General features: G+C 36.1%; 2 protein-coding genes across 4 annotated transcripts; one reads left to right on the top strand and one right to left on the bottom strand.

Annotated features, from left to right (window-relative positions):
• Positions 1-971: 971 nt before the first annotated feature.
• LOC142616994 (uncharacterized) lies at positions 972-4,149 on the top strand. The gene is made up of 4 exons (XM_075789710.1): positions 972-1,754; positions 1,854-2,366; positions 2,966-3,163; positions 3,307-4,149. The coding sequence occupies exons 1-4, from the start codon at positions 972-974 to the stop codon at positions 4,147-4,149; spliced, it is 2,337 nt and encodes a 778-aa protein (XP_075645825.1).
• A 2,576-nt stretch (positions 4,150-6,725) lies between these two features.
• On the bottom strand, positions 6,726-17,291 carry LOC142615272 (putative UPF0481 protein At3g02645). Of its 3 annotated transcripts, none has more exons than XM_075788006.1 (4): positions 17,192-17,291; positions 16,830-17,054; positions 7,657-8,413; positions 6,726-7,420 (listed from the first exon to the last, which is right to left on the bottom strand). In XM_075788006.1, exons 2-4 carry the CDS (start codon positions 16,935-16,937, stop codon positions 7,416-7,418), a joined length of 870 nt encoding a protein of 289 aa, XP_075644121.1. In that variant the 5' UTR covers positions 16,938-17,054; positions 17,192-17,291; the 3' UTR covers positions 6,726-7,415. The 3 variants fall into 3 exon arrangements, with proteins under 3 accessions (XP_075644121.1, XP_075644122.1, XP_075644120.1); XM_075788007.1 differs by having other exon boundaries at positions 8,099-8,413; XM_075788005.1 differs by having other exon boundaries at positions 6,726-8,413.
• Between the last annotated feature and the right edge of the window lie 264 nt (positions 17,292-17,555).

The following is a 17,555-nucleotide window of genomic DNA, read 5'->3' as shown; positions in this document are numbered from 1 at the left end:
AAAGGTGAGTCTTGAGGAAATAAATATTTCTTTTTTTAATCTTATATAATAAAATGGTGATGTTTTGTTCAAATCTATTGTTATTTTGGCTGAGTTTGGATACCTGAACGCGTCTAGCGTTGAGCGTTTTTCAACTTTTTTTTTTTTCCTATTCACGGATTTCAACAAGGACAAGATGCACTGTTTATCATTGTGCAAGTACTGTTTATGCCCTGTTCATAAACATTACACGCACTTTTCGATTTTTTTAATTAAAAATGAGACCGGCAGTACTATTTATACTTTTAAAAATTATTTTGCTACAGTGTTTTCAGTTTTCAAACATTTATTTGATAGTTTCTATCTTTTAATCAATGTGATTGCTTTTCTTTTTAGCCACAAAAAAAAATGATTGTTATTATTTTTTTTTTTTTTGTCTTCTTATCTTTAAGTTAAGTTAAGATACTAATTAGACTTGAATTTAAAACTAATTGCCTCTAATATTGAAAAAAAAAAAAAAAAAAAAAAGACATGACCGCCTCCACAACCATTCAATTAAAAATTGTAATTACCGTCCTAAAAGGACACTTGAGTGGTGGTGGCAGTGGTGGTTGTGGTTGCGGTGGCAATGATAATTGCAATTGTGGTGGCAGTGGTTGTGATGGTTGTTTATTGTAGTTGATATATTATTTTATTGTATTGAAAGTTAAAATAAAACCACTGATCTTGGGTGTTTTGTAAAGTGAGAAGGTAAAATAGATAAAGTAACTTTTTGTGGTGTCAAATAACTAAATTTATAGCTCCACCAATGTAAATGCTCTTAGCACAAAATTTGACATAAATGTTAAGAATATATAAAACATGTAATCATTTTTTTCCTCTCCTCGTGTTAGGAGCACTCTCTCTCACCTAGGGTGAGTCTTTCCCTTCCACGGCTATTAGCAGTGGACTTTCAACAACACATACGTCAAAATCAAGTACAGAAAATAATCATGGACTCAAACTTCATTGACAGACTGCAGAATATAAGTTTAACAGCGGAAGAAGGCGAAATACTAGAGGTCCAAGGTACACAACGAGAAAAAATTCTTGAAGAATGCTCACTTAGTTTGTTGGGGTGCTTCCTAACAACCAGACCCTATAATCTGAGAGCAGCAAAGGCAATGCTTCGAACTACATGGAAGCTAGGAAACGATATCAAGATTATTGATGTGGGAGAGGGAGTACTTCAATTTAAGTTCAAGCTAGAAAGCCAACTACAATGGGTTCAAAAAAATGGGCCGTGGAGTTTCGAAAATCACTTACTCGTGCTCCGTAGGTGGGAAAGGGGCATGACGGCGAGGTCCATAACATTCTCAATATTACCTATCTGGATGCAAATATGGGGTTTGTCATTTGACCTTATCAACGAGGAGGCTACATGGGATATTGGCAAAGGTCTCGGTCAGGTAATTGAGGTTGATAGCAAAACCTTCACATCGGAAAAAGCTCGTTTCATTCGAATCCGAGTAGAGATACCGCTAGACAAACCAATTCGAAAGGGAGGCTGTGTAGGAAGTCCTGAAGGGGATCGAGTCTGGGTCGGATTGAAGTATGAACGACTAGTGGGGCTGTGCTACCAATGTGGCATCTTTGGTCACGAGTTAAAAGATTGCCCAACATCAACTGAACAGCAGGAGACTAAGAACCCGTATGGAGAGTGGCTTAGAGCAAAGTACCGTAAATCTGGCAATATCTCAGATCAAAGACAAAACAGGGATCCACGGTCGGAAACGGTACCGGAGTTGACACAGGGACGACGGGGGTAGCCAAATGATGCAAGGGTAACGTCCAAGGGAGGCATTAATGACATTAATGATCAACATAGTAACCAGCGTAATGATGAAGCAGGTGCAAAATCTCATGAAACGGTTGACAGACAAAACAATGAAGACGAGTTAATGCGAGAGGATTTTCAGGAGGTCAATCAAATCCATAAGGAAAGTATAACGGTTGACTATCTGAATGGGAGTGAGGTAGCGAGAAAGGAAGTAAATTCAGCAAAAGCAATTACTCCCATGATTGTAGCCGAAAATTTAGTAAATGTCCAAGTTGAATACGTGGGTGTAACTCAACCAGTATGCAATAACGTACCCCAGGATCAGGAAAAAAAACCACGTGAGATTACTAAAACACAAACCAAACACCACACGGAGAACACGCCAACATGGAAGAGACTAGTGCGCCAAACGAACTCTCCCATGAGGGTTATCACTGCTATTCCTAATAACTCGGGGTCAAAGAGAGGGCAACCAGAAGGGGATCGAGATGACGAAGAAGAGGAGAGGAAAAAAAGGAAGAATGGAGACGAAAGCCATGAACAATTTTGTCAAATGGTGGAGGCTACGGTGCAGCCCCGCCGAGAACAATGAAAATCCTAAGCTGAAACTGCCAGGAGCTTGGGAACCAGCGTGCAGTGGATGTCCTCTCTCACCTTGTGAGGGAAAAAGCTCTCAAAATATTGTTTCTCATGGAAACAAAAAAATCAGTTGACGAGGTGCGAAGAATTGAAGCAGACTTACCATATTGTTGTATGCTAGTGGTTCCAAGTATTCAAAGAAGTGTTGGGTTAGCCCTGTTTTGGATGGAGGAGATAGACTTGCATATCCAAACTTTCACTCTTCATCACATTGATGCTCTCATATTCAATGGCTCATATACCTCATGGAGATTGACAGGTTTTTATGGTTGGCCAAATGGACAAAGTAAACATGAGTCATGGCAATTACTCAAGCATCTTCACACTAGAAATTTGGCTCCTTGGATTTGTGTTGGGGATTATAATGAGATCCTGGCATCAAATGAGAAGCAAGGCAGGTTACCAAAACCATTGATCTAGATGCAGGCTTTTCAAGCTACATTCCTACATTGCAAACTAGTGGACTTGGGCTTTCAAGGTAATATCTTTACTTGGAATAATGGTAGACTTGGAGATGCATTTGTGCAGGAAAGGCTTGATAGAGGATGTGCCACGGTAAAGTGGAAAGAAATCTTTCCAACAGCTCGAGTGACTCACCTCCAATCATCATCTTCTGACCATGTGCCAATCCTTATCACCACACATGATCCAAACCAGCTGAATAGGAGTAGAAAGATACCAAAAAGATTTGATAAAAAGTGGGCCACCAATCCGGATTGTGAGAGAGTAATTCAAGAAGCATGGATGACCGAAGTGGGGCATGGCGGCCTTATGTCAATTCTATTTGAGGAAAAAAAAAAAAAAAAAACAGGTTTGCTTTGGTTACTTCGAGCAGTGTAGCATTTGACAACTTAAAAGCAATAATTCAGGAAAAGCAAAAACAATTGGAGGCCCTATGCTCCCTCAATAGTGCTGATCAATTACCTGCAATTAAGGGATTAAAATTCGAGATAAATGATTTGCTGCTTCAGGAGGAATTGGCATGGTGCCAACGATCCCGATCCATTTGGCTACCGGCTGGTGACAAAAATACGAAGTTTTTTCATCAAAGGGCCAGTCACCAAAGACACAAAAACCAGATCTTGGGGATTTTCGATGATGAAGGTAATTGGAATACTACGGAGGGAAGCATAGCCCAAACTGCAAAACGCTACTTTCAGCACCTTTTCACCTCTTCCAACCCAGAAGAAATTGAAGGAGTACTAAATTCAATGGACAAGCGAGTCACCCCAAGTATGAATGCCTCTCTTCTTCAACGGTATACTCCAAAGGAGATTAGAAAGGCCCTATTCCAAATGCACCCATCCAAGTCACCAAGCCCCGATGGTATGTTTCCATTCTTTTTTCAGAAGTTTTGGCATATTGTAGGGCATGATGTCACAACAGCTATACTATCAGTTTTAAACTCTGGCCATATGTTGAGAAAAATGAACCATACACATATAGTGTTAATTCCAAAGAAAAATGACCCTACACACATGGTGGACTATAGACCCATTAGCTTAGCCAATATAATATCCCGAATCATATCAAAGGTTATTGCTAATCGTTTGAAGTTTATTTTTCCAAATGTGATTTCTAATGCCCAGAGTGCTTTTGTACTAGACCGCTTAATCACTGACAATACTACTGTAGCATATGAGTTACTTCATAGGCTGCGAACACAGGAGGAAGGGAAAGAAGGGGCAGATGGCAGTAAAACTGAACATTAGCAAAGCCTATGATTGGGTGGAGTGGGTCTTCTTACAACAAATGATGCTGAAATTGGGCTTTGATCCTTCTTGGGTCCAGTTGGCAATGGAGACAGTGACCACAGCCTCATACTCAGTTCTAATAAATGGAGAGCCAAAGGGCTTTATCACTCCTACTAGGGGGATACGACAAGGCAACCCTCTCTCACCATATTTTTTTCTCATGTGTGTGGAAGGCCTTTCAGCCTTAGTGAGAAAAGCAGGGGAGATAGGAGTGTTAAAAGGAATCAAATCTAGTCAAAATGGAGTATGGGTATCTCGCCTCTTGTTCGCCGACGATAGCCTTTTATTTTGTCAAGCAACAATCGAGGAAGGCCAAAAACTATTACAATTGTTGGCACAATTTGAGGTTGCATCCAGTCAAGCAATCAATAAACAAAAGACTTCCCTCTTTTTTAGTAAGAACATGAAGCCGGAGGTAAAAGAGCAAATAAAACAACTATTTGAGGCAAGAGTTATGACAGAATGTGAAAGATATCTTGGGTTGCCTATGGCCACGGGTAAATCTAAGGTTAACACCTTTAAAGATTTACAAGAAAAAATCGCCAAGAGAGTCATGGGATGGAAGGAAAAAACTATTTCAAAGGCAGAAAGAGAAGTTCTTATCAAAATGGTGGCCTGAGCAACACCTACATACTCAATGAGTCTATTCAAACTACCAACTTCTATCTGCGACAACATCAATTCCATGATGGCCAAATACTGGTGGGGTCAAAACCAAGAAGAATGGAGGATCCATTGGATTAATTGGACAAAACTGTGCACTGCAAAGAAGGAATGAGGGCTGGGTTTCCGTGATCTTCATGCTTTTAACCTAGCTATGCTAGCTAAGCAAGCTTGGAGATTAATCAAGGATAATCATTCTTTGTTTGATAAAGTTTACAAGGCACGTTATTTCCCAAACTCATTTTTCATGGTGGCTGAGCTAGGGAATAACCCCTCTTATGTGTGGCGTAGTCTATTATCAGCAAGGGAGGTCATTAAGGAAGGCACTCAGTGGAAAGTGGGAGATGGCCGTAGCATTGGAGTATTAAACAGTGGTAACAACTAACAAGTAGCTAGTAATGAATGTTTGAATTATTAATTTGGGATTCATAACACATTAATTTGTAATATACAACTCTTTACTTTTATCAGGGACAAATCTACAATGAGACAAGGAGGCTTTGCTAACTTTTACTTACTTATATATTTTACTTTTCAAAAATAAATTTGTTTTTGAAAGTTTGACTTCTAAGATATATGAAAAATGACTAGGTTATGCAAATTTTATAAAAGCCCTACTCAAATTCATTTGTATGAGTCATTCAATTTTATATGAAAAATAGTATTTAAAAAAATCTAAAAACTTAATCGAAAGTTTCTCTTTACTTCTGTAATTTAGTTATATTTCGCAAAATATGAAAAATTCACTCAAATTTTAAAGTAAATAGCTAACACACGCAGAACTTTATACAATGTGTGTGTGTCTATATATATATATAACTTTGTGATTTTATTTTCATAATATTTTATTTGATAATAGAGATTGTCCCCTAAAAAAGAAAGATTTCTAGTTCCGTCCATACTTATAATTTTATTTTGATTTTCATATTATTTTGTGGGAATTGTGGGCCACAAATAAGGCACGTTAGCCACTTGGAAATCTATCATCTGATAAAATATTTAAAGGGGGATCTATTCATATCCAATTAATCCCATATAGGTTCATCAAAAAAAAAAAAAAAATCCCATATAGGTCTCTACTTTCTACCGAAAAGCATAACGTAAAAAAAAAAAAAAAAAAAAAAAAATGATTGTCACAAGAAACAAATCCAGAATGAATATGTTGTTCACTCGCCTTTCAAAAAAAAAAAAAAAACCCTCTTTGATGAGTCTCACTGTTAAATTAGTTTACAATTGATTTTGTTTTTTTTTTAAAATGATACTAATGTTGAATGATCATCACGTTTGCGTGGTAGTGATATTGATGTTATTTCATTAAGAAAGATTTTCACCAAGCTGCCATATGGTTGGAGGAGGGGATATATACTTCTGAGCTTGCTCTGTCATATTTCTAGCAAACTTAAGCTAGTGAATGAGTCAAAGAAAAGGGCTATCAAGTGAAGGAATTCCATTCTCTAGAAAACCGGAAAAGATCAGTTGTGAAAAAAAGAAAGAAGGCACAGGTTTTTTGAGAAGATATTGTTATGAAATGATGCAAATGAATGGACAGAAACCAACAGAAAAATAACAAGCCTAAAAATAAAGAAAAATAGTAATAATAGTAGGGTTTCATTAAGGAATATTTTAATAAACTATTTTATGAAATTTTTTATGAGAAAATTTAAAAAGTGCTAACTTTTTTGACATTTTTTCTAATTTTTAAAAAATATTTTTTAAAATAGATGATTAATATATGCGCTAAAAGTATACATTAAACAAAACTATAATACTATAGTAATCTGAAAGGCACAAGACAAGGTGTATTTGTTTTAGTTTTTTTTTTTTTTTTGTTCTGTAACCAAATTTTATTCAAAGAAAAACACTAAACAAGGTTGATGTAACTAGAAGTGCCATAAATGGAACTTAATAACACCAATACACTATTACAAATTACAACACAATGTAAATTTACATTGTGTGAAATTCAAAGCGTCTTTAGAAGCCCAAAAAAAATCATCTTTTATTAGTATCACAAGTAACTGGAGGCATAGGTAGATATAATCTTTCCATTTTGAGGAAGCAGTATACGCTAATCATTTTTGATCTGCTGTCTTTTGAGGTAGCTTCAAATGGATTCCATGCACTAATCTTTTACAGGATAGATAGTGAAGTAAGTCTGCACAAAACTTAAAACAACGACAGCAGTAGCAGCAAATAAACCAAGAGCAGACCATGGGTTTCTAAAATATTTGTAAATTATTTCTGCCACCCAGGTCCTTATCTTGCTCCTACAGTGCTTTTCAATATCTTCTCTAACATTTCTGTAAATTCTGTAATCATGAATTGAGCCTGTGGATATGGCTTTGAAACAATTAAACATGTCTTCGTCACTGCTTGCAGTGCTGAGAAGTACATGCTTTGAGCGCAGCTCTTTGACATCGTCAGGATTGGCAATGAGTGCATTCAGGAAATTGATGTAAGATGTAATAACAATCTGTGCCTCACATGCAGGACTCATTTCAAAGGCTACCAAGTTCTTCCACAATATTGCTGTATCATAACTAAGAATCAAAGGGGGAAGCTTAAGCTGTGCATAGAAAAAGCCAGGTATGAATTCAACGTCATTAAAAGAAAATGATTTTCTTTTTTTCAATGAATGAGGATTAGTTATAGACTTGAAATGGATCCCCTTAGCTTTAAGTTCACTAAGGGAACGATATGAAGGACAATAATCTATTAGATCGTGCTCCTTTTTTGAGGCTTTTGGAAATGGATTCCATAAACAAAATCTGTTTGATGGAACAAAATTGAAACAAAGAGTACCTTCTTTCTTTCCATCAACAACTTTGGAGAATTGTTTGTGTACACATTCAAGGAGACAATGAGCCTGTGGCTCCTCATCCATATCTTCTGGAACTTCCTCTAGAGACATTTTCCAAAATACATAATAAATGAAATGCTTGATCATTTTTGGTACTACTTTTTTATTATTGTATCTAAGGCTCATCAAAAGTTCCAAAACTGCCAATGGAATTTGGTTCTCCAACAAAAACACGTCGGTAATTACAGAATTATATCCCAAGACTCTTCCATGATTAGCAAATAGCTCTGATACCTTGTCCCACTTCTTATCTACCACGATGTCCAATAAATATGAAATGAAACAACCGTCTCGGAGCATAATCAATGCAAACGTATCATCACAATACTTTTCCTCCGAACAATCAACGTAACAAGCTCTAGTGAGGTGATTCATGTTACGTACCTTATAGTAAAATTCCGGAAACGATATGCTAGATTCTTTAATAAACTTGAGCATGGCCTCAGTTTTGATAGTGTCTATTTCCTGGAGTTCTCTTTTGCCATGATGATAAAGACCGAAAGAAATAACCGCGGGATCAAAGTAGTCCTTGCTTCTTGGGTTTTTTCGCAACTTTAATGGGACTTTTGGAAAAGTGACTTCCGTTGGATTTCCTTCGTTTTTTTCTATGGGGTAGCCCATATCGTCCAGAGAGGATCTTAATTCCATTGGTATGTTAAAGCGGTTGAGAACCCAAGCAGATCCGGGAGAAGTCCAGTCCTACATTCATAAAAATAAAAATAAATAAAAAGAGGGAGGTTGTTTGCATATATTCACCCCAATCACATGATCACGTCCAGATTTCGAGTGTAATTGTGGATATTGTACAAAAGAGTGTGTGTAAAGTGATGTAAAAGAATATTTATGATTGGGTTTGGTTCAACTTATACACCATGTAACTTTAAATAACGTACAGTGGACAAGAATTTTATAAATTTACTGATAATTTTTTTTTTCCCTGTTATCTCCTGTAATTGCAAAATTTCAAAATGATTAAAATTTTATCATTAATTAAATATTTAAATTTTAAAATTTTATCATTTAAAATTATATATAAAAAATTACTTTATAAATCGTGTTAAAAAATTATATTGCAATTTTTTGCATCATCCAAAACAATAAATCTGAGGCTGCGTGGAGGCAAAGCCAAAACCAAAAAAATATGGCTTCTCAGCGCTCAAATGTAAAAAAAAAAATATATATATATATATATATATATATATATATATATATATATATATATATATATTTATGTAATAATATATATTTATTTAATTTACCAAAAAAAATTGTGGTCATATTTAAATAATTTTTTTTCTAATATTTTTTTCTCTTCCTTCCCATTATTTCCGTTGCCCACTCTCTCCTCAGTCCTCAGACTCACTCGGCCTCTCTTCCTCATTTTCTCTCTTCTCCACCAAGCTGATCTGCTGCCCAGCCGCCATAGACCCACCTCGCCGACTCGCTGCCCAACTGCTAGCCAAGCTCCGACCCACCCCAGCGCCAATCTCCCTCGTTGATCTCCCCACCCCTTCTGCCGAAACTCAAAACCAGACACCACAACCAAAGACGCACAGCCAGAGACGAATGAGAGAGAGAGACTGACACCCAAAACCAACAGAAAATCAAGATCAGCATCGCCACCGAAACTGAAGATCGACCGCAACTCAAAACCCAAAACTAACTGAAACTCAAGATTGGCACCGTCACCGAAAACCCATGGCCACCAAAACTCAAGATAAGAACCACCACCAAAAACCCAATGCCAGAGAGGACAGAGAGAGGGGTCTAAGTGGGACAGAGGAGAGAGAGACAGAATGTAGAAAAGAGGGAGTGAGCTGAGAGAGAACGAAAGAAATTGTCGAGAAATGGACTCACCTGTCTTTATTGTTGCATGTGTAAACCGAAAGAAATGAAAAAAAAAACGATGCAAACTGCGAACTTGGAAGTTGCAGTGGGGAAACAAATGAAAGGAATATGAGCTGAAGAAAGAAGAAAAAAATGGGAAGAAGCGTTGGTGGAATTAAAATTTTAGTCTAAAGTGACAAAATTAAAAGACAATATTAAAAGTAAAATTTATCTAAAAAATATTAATTAATAATAATAACAAAATAAATAAACAATTGTAAGTAAATATGAATATATTTTATATTATTAAAATAAATAAACAAAAATAATCAATTCATATCTATTAAAAAATTTATAAATTGATGGAGTAAAAATATAATTAGTGTTACTTAAAAAATATAATGAATAAATATTTGAAATTATTTTTTGTGATTGGTGACATGCCAATTTATAAGACATAAGTAGTAAAATTTGTAATATCTCTAGCATCATTCAAAGATAAAATGCTGTGAAAAGTATCATAAATAGTAAAAATGGTGTAAATAATGATATAAAAAAATAAAAATAAAATAGTGAAATAGGTGGTTTGGTCACTTTCAAGTTTCAATAAGTAAAAGTCTTTTTTTTTCCTCCATGTGACTACTAATACTACAAAAACGAAAAAAAATTAGTAGTCAGGGGTCAAGTGCCCCCCTCTGGCTCCGCTAGTGGGAAGAAGTACATGTTGAATAGATTTTTTAAAGAATATGTGGTGTAGATTTAACCTTGGAAAGAAGAGTCTTGGGGAAATAAATGTTTCTTTTTTTAATCTTATATTATAAAATGTTGATGTTTGGTTAAAAACTATTGTTATTTTATTTGATATTTTCTATCTTTTACTCAATGTGATTGCTTTTTTTTGGTTCAAAAATTATTTTACTCCAATGTTGATATTTTATTTGGTTCAAAAACTATTGCTTTTTTTGTCTTTTTATCTTTAAGTTAAGTTAAGTTAAGATATTAATTTGACTTAAATTTAAAACTAATTTCCCTAATATTGAAAAAAAAAAAAAAAAGACATGACCATCTCCACAATAATTCAATTAAAAATTGTAATTACTGTCCTAAAACGACACTTGAGTGGTGGTGGCAGTAGTGGTTGCGGTTGCGGTTGCAATGTTGGTGACAATTGCAAAGGTGGTAGTGGTGGCAGTGGTTGTGATTGTTGTTTATTGTAGTTGATATATTATTTTATTGTATTGTTTATATTATTTTATTATGTTCAAAGCTAAAATAAAACCACTGATGTTGGATGTTTTGTAAAGTGAGAAGATAAAATAGATAAAGTAGCTTTTTGTGGTGCCAAATAGCTAAATTTATGGCTCCACCAATCTGGATACTCTTAGCATAAAATTTGACATAAAAGTTAAGAACATATAGAACATGTAATCTAACAATGAGATTTTTTTTTAAAATCAGTAAAAGGTTATTTAGTTGTGTTACATTGCTTAAATTTATACCTGTTGATGCCCATTTTTAAACAAAAATGCCCAACCGCAAAAGAAGCTCAACAATAAAGAAAAGTGAAAGAAAAAGGGAATGGAAGAGGCAAAAGTAAAACAAATAGGTCAAGGAAGCCTAAGAAAAAAGGTAACAAATCCAATGGGCCAGCATGGCAAGATTGACAGCCAGCAAGCCCATGGGCACATTAAGAGGTATCTAGTCTAAAATGAAGACTGAAGAGCTTTTGTTTGAGGTATCTAGTCTGAACTTTTTTTTTTCCCTTTTCCTTTTTGCACTTTAATCTTTCTATTTGCTTTAGTTTTTGTTGTTTTGTATGTTTATGTAGTCTAGGTTTACATTTTTATATGTTTTAAAAGCATGTTAAGTTGTTAAAATTCTCATTTTGAAGTTCTGTTATATCTACTTTGTTTCCAGGGTTTTTGGGCAGAAACCCACGTGCGTATAATCTTGCTTGTGCCTTGATGTATGATTAAGTTTTGTGTTGGGATGAATGCCTTGATGCCATGAGAAGTATGATAGATGAATGCAAGGATGAGGTGAGATGCCATGCTAGATGAATGCTAGGGTATGCCATGATAGATGTATGGTTAGGAATATTTGATACCATGTTGCTTGTTAGATGTATGATAGTGTGTGTGTGAGTTAGATACAAGTATTGAGCATGCCTTTAATAGGGTTAAGACATAAGACACAATGATGGGAAGCCAACCTTAGGGTTGGGCAGTTTTGGGTGCCTAAGATCTTCCTAAGATCGTACCTTAACTCCGAACTCATATCTCTAGTAGCAAGATCAAAAGGTCCTTCCTCAAGAGGATGCTATATATATAGTTTCTAGACCATTGCAAAAACTAGATAGTGACTCCCCTTTTGTGTCCCCAGGGTGGCGCTCCACCACCGGCGGACCAAATGGTGGAGGTTGTACAAGCCACAGTAGTTGTACAAGCACCGCGAAGAAATGATGGCTTTCAAGACACCGGCCCATTGGAGCGCACTCATAAAACCCGTGTCAAAAAGCTCCTTATCGATCCATTCCTTCCAACCCAATGATGTACTTAACCCAAATTCGAAGAGAATGGAAACGAGCAAGACCACTCCGCAACGAATGGTAAGATCGAGTATGGAGGAAGCCAACAGAGCCCAAGAAATGTTGAAACCATGCTACTCTAGGGATAGCCAAACACGGCCCTGCAGGGGAGGCGAATAGTCATCAGAATGGAGAGTAGGGTGAGAGAAAGAGATGAAGTTGTAGAATATGAAGGGGTATTGTGAAAAGAAAAAAAGTGAAGAAGTTGGGACAAATAAAAACAGCTGGTAAGGGAAGTGACGAACCAGCCATCAAAAAAGGTAACACATTAAATGAAGCAGAGGTGGTGTTTTAGAATAGCTGATAAACTAGAAAATTAGAAAAGATAAGCCTGTTCATAGCAGAAAAGTGAGTAAGGTGGGGACTACTATTTAAAAAATCCTTGAAAGAAAATTGCAAAGGAATTTGCATATGATTTGCAGGAGCAATCCACAAGCTCAGGGGGCTAAATGTTGATGCCCATTTTTCGACAAAAATACCCAACCGCAGAAGAAGCCCAACACTAAGGAAATGTGAAAGAAAAAGGGAGTGGAAGAGGTAAAAGTAAAACAAATAAGCTAAGGAAGCCAAAGAAAAGAGGTAATAAACCCAATGGGCTAGCATGACAGGAATGATAGCTAATAGGCCTATGGGCACATTAAGAGGTAAAAGTAAAGCAAAACAAGCCAGGGAAACCCAAGGAAAGAGGTAACAAACTCAGTGGGCCCACATGGCAAAAATGGTAGCCAGCAGGCCCATGGGCACATTAAGAGGTAAAAGCAAAGCAAAGCAAAATGGGCTAGGAAAGCCCAAGGAAAGAGGTAACAAACTCAGTGGGCCTACATGGCAAGAATGGCAGCCAGCAGGCCCATGGGCACATTAAGAGGTAAAAGCAAAGCAAAATAGGCCAAGAAAGCCTAGGGAAAGAGGTAACAAACCAGTGGGCCCACATGGCAAGAATAGCAGCTAGCAGGCCCGTGGGCACATTAAGAGGTAAAAGTAAAGCCAAATGAGCTGGAGAAGTCCAAGAAAAGAGGTAATAAGTCCAATAGGCTAGCATGACAGGAGTGGCAACCAGTAAGGCCACATATATGGTAGGAAAAGAAACAACAGGGGCAGAAGCCCATCGAGTTGCGTGGGAAGGGACTTCTTCCAACACATTGTTCGAGCCCATGAAGGAATAAAGGGCAATGATACAAGCCCAAAAGCCCACATCCTTCATGCCTTGGAAGATAAGCATAAACGCAAGATAAGCAATGGAACGAGACATAGCAATAACGGCAGAAATGGCGTGGGAGCAAAAGAGAACAGATGCAAAGAGTAATAAGGCTCACACATAAGGGTTGGAGCACCACCTACTTGTACCCAACCAATACAGGAAAGGTGAGCATTTAGTCAAGGGATGCAGAGGGTGTGGTTTGGTGGTGGGGAGAAATGAGGTCTATTTTGGGGTTCTTGCCGAGGCTTCTTTTAGGAAAAGTACCTTATTGGGATGGCATTTTGCCTAAAAGAAGCAAGCAAGGGCTTGGGCCACTTGATGCATGCCATAGGGGTAGGTAGAGAGAGAGCCTTTGATCCTTACCTATTCGGGTAAGATAGAAAGGGGGGAGGGGGAAAAACAAAACAAGGAGTTTTGTCCTAGAATGAGGAATGGTGCAGTAAGCACACTCTGGGCAGAGGTAGTGGCCAAGCAACCAATGGATCAGTGGGTAATCCTAGAGAGATGCCCATTAGAAACCAAAAACGATTGGTGAAGCCTTGGGGACAAAAGAGAAAAATCCCATAGAATGAAGTAATATAAAAGGGGAAAGGTAGCCATAGGTAAAGAAACACACGGGGAGGAACATGTGGAGAGTATAGGAAGAAAAAACTAAGAGTAATAGAATAAAGGAAAAGAACGAAAGTGGTAAAAAAAGAAAGAGAGAAAACATGGAAGAAACAGGGGCATGCATCAATAGACCATCCTTTCTCTCCGTCTTGACATTCCCACTCTCTGTAACTCTATAAATCGAGATCTAAAACTATTTAGACCCTTTCTCCAGCATGAATAATTTCAATGGCAGAAACCTGTAATAAGGTTATCTGTGTTGGCGTTTGGTTTCCTTCTTGGGCCAGTTCCTGTTGAATGACTCAACCCAAGATTAGGGAGTGAGCTAACCTCATTACGCTTGCTTAGAGTTGTTGCTATTGCCCTGCAGTGGCTTCTTTTAGCTTATTTAACATTCTCGCTGTTATTTATTTTTCTGTAGTTTTTAATTCTATTCATCATTTTGTTGTAATGTCTTTTATTATTTTTGCGGTATCAGTTTTTCTACTATAATATCTTTTATTATCGCTTTTGTTGTATTAGTTGTTCAGTTGTGGTATCTTTGGTTTGGCTGCTATAACAGCCACTCTGTTATGATGTCACTTATTACACTTAGCCAGCTATATCATTCCCCCTTTAGTCTAAACATTGGGCATATCTAACTTGCGCACAAATTGGCCTTTAGTGTAACCCCATAAGGCCAGTCTCAATTCCCTTACCCACTAGTTCATAGGTCTTGGTACAGTAGAACGGACTTTATCCCATTGACTTGAAAAGGCCCCCACAATGCCATACATAACTTGAAAACACTCTAATTTGGGAAAAATTATCAAATTGCGCACACTTACAACCCCACTATTTTTAATTGCCTATTAACTTTAACGGTCATGTGCTGATGTGCATTTGAAGCTAAACTAACATGTATGCCCTTTTAACAGATAAGCAAATAATTAACAGCCAAGTATGTTGAATGTAAGGATTTGCACTAATGCGCAAGGTGCCTCCTTAGTGTGATTGTCACTCTACAAGTATAAGTTCTTGTGGAGTGGGGGAAAGTAAGGGTCAGGGTTAATTCTCTAAGAGGGAGTTTTAAATACGTATACACTTAGATACGGTTAAGATTTTCTCACTCGCATTGCCAAATCATAAGCAAAACATCATAACGGAGTTTCCTCCAATTGTCATTGGCAAGGTGAGGCTAGTCTTTGAATAAACTTCAGGCACAACACTCATATGATGATGATATCTACGCTTTGGCCTAGTCTGTGTGGGCGGTTGGAATTGCCACCCTTCAATACAGGTTGATACAACTAATATCAAATCATACAAGAAGTCGGTTTAATTTTTAAAGGGCAAATTTGTCCATTTAGCTTCAAAATGTCAATTGTAAAGTAGGGTGTAATCTGATAATTTTGTCCAATTTAGGTTGTAAATTACAAGTTCTTAAAATTTTTAGTGAAAAGTGTAAACCCTCCCTATAATTTAAAGTGGATTTTGCAATTAACACCCCCCCCCCCCCAAAAAAAATAATAAAAAAAGAAAGATGAAACACATTGTTTATTGCCAAACTTTAGCGCATGATCAATTTTAGTCTTTGAAATATAAAGTGGTTTTTTTTTTTTTTTTTAAATCATATATAATCTAAAGTGATAATTTTTTGTTCCTGCATCAAAACGTATCAAATATCTATAACAAAATGATTACATGGCCAAACTAAAAATTAATGTCATCCTTATGTTAGACAAAAAATTATTAGGTGTTTTTGTAGCATGATAACATCGTGCTCCTTCTTCTTACATTCATCGTAGATTCCACCATAAATCTCTAAGTGAAATTCATCATAAATGTGAGATGAAAGAGCATCTAATAATTACTTATGTTAGACACATTATAAATTTAGAAAGATCACTTTAAGCTTGTTAAAAACTAAAAATACTAAAATCATTTATATGGGCTAAAGTTCAAGGGGCAACAGTATAAATCGTATATATTGGCAATAAATTACAATAATTAGACCTTTGTGAAGGTCCTACGCACTTCTTCAAAAACATGACATTGGAAATGACTCTGATTACACCAATGATTATTGTACAATCACTTGCCTTAGTATTTTTTTTGTAACTTTGCTATATATCTTTTTATTAATTATTTTTACCTTTTTTTTTTTCTTAACATGTTATATTTCATTTTGGATAAGTAAAACTAAGCTCCCTTAACATTTCTTGAAATGTCATTCGATCCCCAAGAACCTATCTAAAAATGATACTTCCCGTCAAGGTTTGTATATATGTGTAAAGGTCATATTTATTATGTATTGACGTATCCGTGCACTTTACATGTATATATTTGAGTCTTAAGTTGTGTTTGTTTAGAGTGTAAAAAAAATACGGAAAATATATTACACCATGAGAAGTGTTTGGGTTGGCCGGAAAACTTAATCAAACAGAAAAATTATTTCCGTTGATGGTAAAATATCAAGGCTTGAAGTGTAAAATAGTTTACACTTCTATTTCTCCTTCAAATCACTTACACCTACTTTTAGCTTCTATCCAGACACAGAGAGGAAAAAAAAAGTGTTGATAGTAATAGACTCAGATTATATAACCAGTAATAACTTGCTATATTTGTGAGGAAAATATAGTGAAAATGTTGTGATATATCATTACTCTTAAATACAAAATAAATTTAAAATAAAAACATTAAGAAACAATTTAAGAGCCGATTCTTATAGTTTTATTAGTATAATACACTTTCTACGAAAAAATTTAGTATATTACATTGGCAATATATATGACATTAAAATGCACATGTTAATTAAATTAAAGAAAATTTAATTAATATAATGAAAATTGAACCATAAAATAGACAATAAAAGACAAAAATTACTTAATTTTACTGTCACAACTTGTACTTACTACGTCAGTGGGAACGATTATTTGATCGTTGCCTCTGCTTGTTTCACCGTCATTTATGCTTTCACCCTTTTCCGGAAGAGACTGCCCCATTGAAATAACGTGCGCCATTACGACAATGACATAGGCCTCGTGCTCGTTTGGTTCGACTTTAAGGGGCCAAAAGCGCGTTTTCCGGCTGATCAAAGGATTCCTGCGAGAGAGAGAGAGAGATACCTGTGTGTGTGGCTTTGTGTGGAGGAAAGTAAAAAAAAAATTCACATCAGATCGAAGAAGAAGAGAAAAAAAAATCAAGTCATGGACAGAGCTTAAGTGCTGCCATTAAAACTCACTTCTTCACTAATCAAAAAAAAAAAAAAACTCACTTCTTCAGGCTTGTGTCACTGCCACTTCCAGAGAGAAAAAGAGGGAGTGTGAGTCTGTGGGACGTTTATGAGGCTTTGAGTGAAAAAGCTTTGGAATGTGATATTTAGAGTACAATGCAAGTGGGTAGTTGGTACTTGGTGGGAGTGTAGCTTCCCAGAAGCTTCATGATTCTAATTTCAAAGTATCCCAACACATTCACTTATTCACAAAAGAACCCCAAATTTGAATATTTTTTAAAATAACCAATCTAATTCCCTTTATTACGAATTTCTTTTTAAACCACTATGTTAAATGCATTCATTTATTTTATATCACTTGGCTCTATAATAGTAATTAGTAAATATTTATTTTATTAATGACTAG

The sequence above is a fragment of the Castanea sativa genome, chromosome 11 (genome assembly GCF_040712315.1).
Source record: "Castanea sativa cultivar Marrone di Chiusa Pesio chromosome 11, ASM4071231v1".
NCBI lineage: Eukaryota > Viridiplantae > Streptophyta > Magnoliopsida > Fagales > Fagaceae > Castanea > Castanea sativa.
This window is presented reverse-complemented; position numbering and strand designations above follow the sequence as displayed.

Coding starts and splice junctions, on each gene's coding strand:
- LOC142616994 (XM_075789710.1), top strand. CDS start 972: ATGGACTCAAACTTCATTGACAGACTGCAGAATATAAGTTTAACAGCG. Junction 1,755..1,853: donor GGGATCCACGGTCGGAAACG/GTACCGGAGTTG, acceptor CATAGTAACCAG/CGTAATGATGAAGCAGGTGC. Junction 3,164..3,306: donor CCAATCCGGATTGTGAGAGA/GTAATTCAAGAA, acceptor GCAATAATTCAG/GAAAAGCAAAAACAATTGGA.
- LOC142615272 (XM_075788005.1), bottom strand. CDS start 16,937: ATGGCGCACGTTATTTCAATGGGGCAGTCTCTTCCGGAAAAGGGTGAA. Junction 8,414..16,829: donor TAATCGTTCCCACTGACGTA/GTAAGTACAAGT, acceptor TTATGAATGTAG/GACTGGACTTCTCCCGGATC.